Source organism: Hippocampus comes, unplaced genomic scaffold (assembly GCF_001891065.2).
Source record: "Hippocampus comes isolate QL1 unplaced genomic scaffold, H_comes_QL1_v1.1 scaffold285, whole genome shotgun sequence".
NCBI lineage: Eukaryota > Metazoa > Chordata > Actinopteri > Syngnathiformes > Syngnathidae > Hippocampus > Hippocampus comes.
In genome coordinates this window covers 511818-519644 of record NW_017805073.1, presented here as the reverse complement: position 1 = coordinate 519644, position 7827 = coordinate 511818, and the positions used below count along the sequence as shown (strand labels likewise).

The window sequence follows — 7827 nt, the reverse complement described above, 5'->3', positions numbered from 1 at the left end:
CCCACTTTGGTTGTTTTTTTTTTTTTTTTTTTTTTTTTTTGGTGGGCCTGGAGAAAATGCTTCCTCAAAACTAACCATCCATGGCATCGCTGAAAAAGCTGACGGAGCTCAGTCCTCTTTTTCTGTGCACGGGAGGACGCTCCGTCACTGTAGGGGACGGCTGAAGGAGAGGCCTTTGGACAATACCCCCTTCATTGGTGGGCTTCTGTGGGACAGATACTGACAGTAAAAATCTTTTCTAATACTGCCGATGAAGAAACATTAGACGCTCACTGTGTCCTCCTTGATCCCCTCCATGCTGTAAGCAGGGAGGGAGCTGAGGGTGTGAGCCCCCGCTGCTGTGACGCCGTTGTGGTCTAATGACACGTTGAGCCGTCCGTTTACTGTGAGACTTGGGGTGAAGACTTGGGAGCAGTGGCTCCTCACACTGCCCGCTCTCCTCTTCCAGTGTGTTGCGGTTGAACTGGCGCGGCTTCGGAAAGCATCCCCGTGGATGCTGTACTCATCATCCCCGAAGTCAGCCTCCGAGTTGTTGCGCACCCGAAATGAGCTGAAGATGCTGATCTGGCTTCCTCTTCTGGTGCTGAGCGGGTGAGAGGAGAGCGTGGCCAGAAGCGGGTGGGCTGGCAGGGGAGACAAAGGAGGCTACACACACAGAGACGTTTGTTGTCATTAGGAATGGGCACGATAATCAATTACTGATCGTCTGAAATTCTGTCCGGCAATTGATGCACCGGTTGGCTGCGTGAGGTACCTTTGGCTCGTCTAGAGGGTCAAGCTTTTCTTCGGCTTCCACTGCCGTTTCTTCTGATAACGTCCTGTGAGATCGTCTTCGCTTAGTGCTGCATCGCCTCATACTTCCTATCTTTGTACAGAACGGAGACAACTCGGGCGATAAGATGGAGTCCGTCTCCTGCGCTTGCCTTTTTGCTGCCAGCTTCATACGGAGAAGAACGATGTTAAATCGCAATTACGTGCAAATCCTCTGCCACGCTTTGCACGGGACGTACTCTTTGCTCCCGACGGAGGTGCTCCATGGCCATTTGAAACTCCCTCTCCTTCTGCCAGGCCTCGGCAATGGTGGCCTGATTCTGCTCCTCATAGGCCATGGCGACAACAGCCAGGATCAAATTTACCAAGTAGAAAGAGCCCAGGAAGATAACCAGCACAAAGAACACCATGTAGGTCTTTCCAGCTGAGCGCAGAGTCTTGAAGATAGAAAAACACAAATGCATTAGAAGCAAAGGATCAGGTCTGATTTTTTTATTATCATTCGTAACAATGAGAATGTAATGATAGACGTTTCTAAATTGTCTATGTATAAATCAAATAAACAAAACATTGTGGACAGAATCTGTAGATTCATTGTTTGGCAAGATCAAATTAGTATTTTTATTATTTTATTATTATTATTATTATTATTTTAGTCATTTAAAATTGGTCAACAAGAGTCTTATTGTAAACCATAAGACATTGTCATGGAACAAGAAATTACTGCAAGTTATTGCTCGAAAAAGAGTCAGTCACACCTTTTTTAAAGACTAATGGCAATTGAGCAACATCAGTACATGCGCAATTGTGCTGCTAAGCCCGAACAAATGACACAATGAACTGAACAATTAATTTGGCTGCGCAATGTCTAATTAGAGAACAATGATGAATTGAAACTGAGATTGAACCTGGTGAAATAGTTTTTCCCAGTAGTCTTGGGTCATGAGACGGAAAAGTGCCAGAAAAGCCCAGCCAAAAGTATCAAAGCTGGTGTAGCCATAGTTTGGATTTCTTCCAATCTTCAGGCAGTCGAATCCTTCCGGACACTTCCTGCAACGGCAAGTGTACATGATGACTTGGCATGGCACAATTAAATCAAATGCATCTGACATAGAGCGAGCTGTGATGGCGTGTGTGCCTCCGCAGCAGGGTTCAAAACATCTCGAGCGTCAACGTTTAACCTTGTGGCCTTTGACTCGGCAGCACAGGGAAGCGGGCGACTCAATAAGTCGATGTCGCCGCTATCATCGCCATTATTTCCACTGAGAAGGGCACTTGAAATTATCCCACTCTGCCGCACTAAAATGCACCGCAGCAAAAGGGGATTATACGCCAAGCCAGATGGACGCCAAACAGAGGTTCAAACATTTTGCAGTTGGTTGCCTCCATTGCTGATCTTCATTGTCAGCGCGGTGGCATTACAGCAAATATTTAGATCTGGCAGCCGAGAACAAGCCGGGCTGTCATGTCAATCTGAGTGCAGAATAATTTCATAATGACAGGGAAACAGCTGGGCACAGAGTGCTGCTGCGAGAACAGCTGGACCCTCTCACCGACAACCAGCCGGCTGGGCAGGGATACTCACTAATATGCGGGCGGTAAGGACAGAAGAGCCTTCATCCTCATCGCCGTCATCATCATCGTCGTATATCCACAGTACCTTTGCTTCAATGCTCAACACGTGAAGCAGAAATGAGCTGAGGCTTAGATCGCATGGGGCAAATTCAACGCAACCGCGAGCCCGCCGCTTACATCTCCCCACGAGATGTTTCGTACGCAAACAGGCGTGGCACAAGATAATTAAGAAATCCCACGGTCAACCTGCAGTCTAATGGTTACACGATTTGGATCAAACAAAGATAATCATGCTTAGCTTTGACTGACATAATCAGACAAGTATTCATGGCACCTGAGTTGGCTCTGCTTTTTTTGTTGTTTATTGATTATCGGTCTGGGAAATAAATGACTAAATGTTTCCACGTAGCCCCTGCGTTCCACTCCTGTAACCCTGGTTGGGAAACAATGTATGACACCGGATCACAAAACAAAGAGTCTTCCTGCGAGACTCTTGTACAGCAGTAACTACCATGGAGACCAGCCATACATCTATTTAGTGGTACACCTGTGTCATGTATACATCGCAAGGGATTTGATTTGCTGCCATACGAACAGGAGGTAAGCCGGTGCTGAAGTTTGACACCAGAGCCTTTTTTACATCATAAAACAATCATCCTTAATGTATCTAATGAGTAAATCCTAACAAACTTTCTCAACATTTTTTTTGGGGGGGTGGGGGGGGGGAATATTGTGACACAGTGGAAAATTTGGATAGTTTTCACACACACACCATATCTATCTATCTATGAAATGTATATTTTTGTCATGCACACTTGGGCCTTGTGGTGTCTCTGCTGCAGGCTTGGCTGCGTGTGTTTGTGTCATCATACCCTATCCAAAGCTTTAATTTGGAAATCTACTCAGGGATTACTTGTTGGAATACACTCAAAAGATTAAGCATCCTCTATGTTTTACGTCCTCCATCCTGACCTGCTTAATATCTTGTCTCCGCAGCCAGCCTTAGGAAGTTCCATCAAAACCTACAATAGCTGATGATCATTAAGGTCAATTAAATATTTTAGCTAGAGGAGAAAAAAATCTAAATAAACAATCAAACAAAAAAATATGATGCTTTTATTACTTTTTTTTGTGGGGGGTCAAAACTTGAAATACATCGAAAAAATAGCATGCAATAAATAACTGTGGAGAATGAGATGCATCCGTTTAATTTTCCCACACAGTGTTAAAGATACGCGAGCAAAATGGAATAGCGGTAAAAGGTCAAAACTATGATATGCCTGCCAGATGAGGCGTAAACACACTAAACAAGAACGGCACACTGGTAACTTGTAGGTAAACTGTCGAGCATCTGGATGGCTCTGATCTTACTGACCTAAAATGATGTCGTTTCCCCTTTAATGCCCTTAAGCATATCTGCTTTTCCCTCTGAAATGAACACAAGTCACTGAGTCAGATTTGACTTCTTAGGGGATTAAGTCCCTGTGCTTTTTTGGAGGGTAGGTGAGTGTGGGGCCGGGGGGATTAAAAACAACAACATTCAAGCCTGACTGATCCCCAAGGAAACGCGGGAATAACCTCGGACGCTGCCATGCCTTCAATAGTCATTGATCGAAGCAGCTCTACTATTGTTCATATCGGCTCTCAATGAGTTTAGAATGTTCCTTATCCAGGGTGTTGAATATCAAATACAGTTCTACGGATAATAGCACAATTTTTGTCCTTCCGCTAGTGCATGTCAAGCCCAGTACTCAAACTTAATGGACGAAACTAAAACCAGCTGTATTATTCACTTTAAAACATGGGATAGTTCAAGATCAACAACCACGAAGTAAGGAAAATACAGTCGCCTCCAAAAGAAAAAGCTTCCTCTTTTTTGTTCTTGGTCCTTTCTCCGATCGCGAACAAAAACACCTTCCATCACAGAAGGCATTTGTTCAAGCGAGAATTCAGATTGCCGCAGATGGGTATTTAGTTCACTATAACCCCTGAACTGGGCCTGGCGTGGGTCGAAGTCATCCTGTTGTGCTTGTTTCAAAAGCATTTGCAGATTTATAGGATTATTCCGTATGTAGGCTGAGTAGCAATATTTGGATTTCCTGTGACAGGCCCTGTGTGACACCAATGACAAAGTCCTTCACTGCGAGCAAGATCTTTGTACATTTGGACTGATCACTCTTAACTGCATCCAATAGCCCACACGTTTGTACTTTCTTATGAATCTCTTTGATTTGATAAAAATCTATTGATTGCGTGTCTGCGATCAGGTCCGACTAACTTCACAGAAATCAGAGGGCAGGACGTGTCTTTTTTCAATCATAGTGGCAGAGTATCAATCAGTCCAGTGATCAGTCCACTCTGGTTCAAACTCATCACAATGTGGAGCTTTTGAGATGATGAAATCTCCAAAGACCCCGCTCCCCCCACCCCCATCACCCCTCTCTGTCTCTCTCTCTCTCCCTCCAGCTGGCAACTGCATGCCTCTCAGTGCAGGGTGCCAGTGGCACTAGAGTGATAATCCACACTGCATGCCGTCTTGTCTACCGCCTCTCTCACGCTACAACACACCCTCGCAACTCGCCCCCTCCTGATGGAATCTCTCCTCTATACATTATGTCACGGACTAAAATATAGCGCCGCATCCTCTCGTCTTTGTTTCTCTTTGTGCCGGATCTGTAAAGACTATTTGCACCAAGCCCGGGGCCCGTAAACATGACACGCATGTGATCAAAAGACGCTAGATGTTTTGATAATTATATAACGGCATGCAGATGAGTTACAAGTCGCAACTTACCCTGCATCACTGCCATATCCACATATTAAAGCATCCTTTGCTCCTTCAACTTTGTAAAAATTATCTAAAGGAAATGGAAACAAGAAGAGCATTCTTGTAATGTCATATTCTATTTTGAGAAACAACTACTGCGTGTCCCAACATAATGATTTGGACTTACCTTCACTGGTTAGAAAATCATCCATGGAGTTCCAGCTTCTGTTGTTGCAGGTGAATGACATATTCGGACTATAGGAGGAGTCGACGCAGTGCGTGAGGCTGCGAATGCACTTTTGTCGCAAAAGCCCCATGAAGAGCTGCAGGCCAATCAGTGCAAACACGCTGAGGCAAAAGACGGTCAAGATCATGACATCTGCTAGCTTCTTCACAGACTGGATCAGAGCTCCTACAATGGTCTTCAGACCTGCATGGTGAGGGGATTCGACATCAGGGGAGTTGGCGCACATCTACTTTTGTTCCTTGATTGAGACGTTACCGGGTATAACTGAGATGGTTTTCAGGGCTCTGAGCACTCTGAAGGTTCTAAGTGCCGAGACGTTTCCAAGGTCTATAAATTCTGTCACATATCTGGAATTGGATGAAAAGAGCAGAGAGATAGGTTGCTGCTTTCTATGTCAATTACAACAGCTAAAATCAGAGGATTTTGACGATTTCAAGTTCAAGAATGGCTCAAAACGATGACTCTATCTGTCAATGCATGTGATGATCGATTAGTTGTCCATGACTTGATTTCTTTGGACACCTCTGATTTGTAGACATCATTTGCAAATTGATGGGTTCTGTTATGTTTAACTTGGAAACATTTTTGTGTAGTGCATGGTGTATTACACTTCAGGTAGAGCTGTCAACGTGAGAGGGCAGTTCAAAGGAATTACGTAACCAAGCGGAGATTTGAGGTTTGCTTCTATGACTTTCCCTTACAATTTCCAAATGTCATCTTCTCAAAAAACTTTCTAAAGCCATGACAGCACCAAACGAATTATTCAAAGATTATATATATACCCGTTCACATGAGCATGACATCTTCAAAAGATCTGATGCGCGACCTGTACCATAGAAAGTCAAAACATGGCCACTGACATGGAACCGTAAAAATGATTTTTGTTGTTACTTACGCCATAACAATGACACTGAAGTCCAGCCAATTCCATGGGTCCCTCAAAAAGGTGAAAGGAACTATGCAGAATCCTCGAGCGAATATCTTTATTACTGACTCGAAAGTGTAAATGGCGGTGAAAGTGTATCTGCAAAATCAATGAACAGGAATAAAAAGAGAAGGCGGTTTCATGAATGAATGCCGTGCTGCACCAAAATAGGCTGAAATATCACACACGAGGTCACGCGTTGCTGCACACTGACAATTGGCTGAAAAAAATGATGAAAACACAAATTGAATAACAATCTTGAGCAGCAACTAAAATGGTGTGGCGAATGAGGAAACGTAAGCTATTTCATTTGGAATATAATGAATAAAACATACATAAAACCTTGAAACTCTCGTGTCTTTACTCTGCCGGAGTGTACAGTCGAGCGTCGTTTCAACGTACCCCGTTGACAACGTTTTCACCGCTATAACGTTCCCATTTCTACGTCCCGATTTTACGTCATTCATTTTGCGTTTGCCGATTTCGCTGACGACGAACACCTGCATAGCGTAAACTTCATTATAACTGCCACATTTTACCCACGAAAAAGTGAAAACGCCGTCGATACGACGGACGAACGAACGGTAAGAAGCTAACTGCCAGTGAACCGTAGGAAGCTAACTGCCGCCGCAACCTCGTTCACGAACAAAATGGACAGCGCGGGATTCCCCTCCGTTGCCTAGCAACACTACTGATCGACTCAGTACATTTTGTTCAGAAACAAGGTCGCAGCCAAAGATACACGAGTAAACAGCCGCAGTTCGTATTTAGTAAACCTATGAGAGTTGGCCGCCTTGTTTCGGCAAACTCAACGAATAGCAGGGCCAACTTCTGCACGAAGCAATGGAATGGAATGGAAACGGAATGCAATATTATCTTTGGCAGGCAGAGGTGCATGCAAAACATGCTCGTTAACAGTTCAACCACACCTGCTGACTCGGGCATTGCCTAGCAAGAAATTGACCACTTGCATTCCATATTGCAATGTGACAAATTGCATGTGGGGTACAGCATGCACCATACTGTACATCATATATTGTACATACGCGATTCTTCCGTTACGCCTGGACACAGCTGTATATTAGAACATACAACATCTGAGTTTAAAAATTGTGCTTTTAGCCCAAGGATGGAATTTATAAATCTGTGGGGACTTACTCCAGGTGCTTGGTCCACGGTGCTGGGTCCGACATAGCCATGAAAAAACAGTTGGTCAGAATGGTGAACATGATGAACAAGCTGAACAATGTGGAAAAGAAGTTCAGGAAAGTCTAAAATAGGAATTGATACACGCAGATTCAGGACTACACAAACAACATAGAAACAATTAAGGAAACAACGTCATAATCCTATAGGCTATCCATCTATCCATTAGGACAAACCGACAAACGATGGTGTGTGCCAATGGCATTAACACAATACTGTAAACGCAGCTTAGAGGAAGTAAACTACCTTTCATTTCAAAACCATGGATTGATATCATTTTCCCTTGTGAGTAAAAAATATGGTTACAAAAAAAAAAATCTGCAGACTGACCAGGTA

At 44.0% G+C, this 7827-nt stretch overlaps 1 protein-coding gene across 3 annotated transcripts in view; it reads right to left on the bottom strand.

The window, feature by feature from the left end:
• Positions 1 to 7528, bottom strand: part of LOC109512821 (sodium channel protein type 4 subunit alpha-like) — a 22117-nt gene extending 14589 nt beyond the window's left edge. The window contains exons 1-10 of one of the 3 annotated variants that reach the window (XM_019864839.1): positions 7444 to 7528; positions 6256 to 6384; positions 5616 to 5707; positions 5301 to 5543; positions 5141 to 5204; positions 1680 to 1821; positions 1011 to 1208; positions 755 to 937; positions 274 to 645; positions 76 to 205 (exon numbers count right to left, since the gene is read on the bottom strand). In XM_019864839.1, coding sequence (XP_019720398.1) covers positions 76 to 205; positions 274 to 645; positions 755 to 937; positions 1011 to 1208; positions 1680 to 1821; positions 5141 to 5204; positions 5301 to 5543; positions 5616 to 5707; positions 6256 to 6384; positions 7444 to 7514 — 1624 coding nt within the window. In that variant the 5' untranslated portion in view covers positions 7515 to 7528. Of the gene's footprint in view, positions 1 to 75; positions 206 to 273; positions 646 to 754; positions 938 to 1010; positions 1209 to 1679; positions 1822 to 5140; positions 5248 to 5300; positions 5544 to 5615; positions 5708 to 6255; positions 6385 to 6687; positions 6942 to 7443 lie in introns of those variants that run through there. The other 2 variants (XM_019864837.1, XM_019864836.1) reach the window with 2 other exon arrangements.
• Between the last annotated feature and the right edge of the window lie 299 nt (positions 7529 to 7827).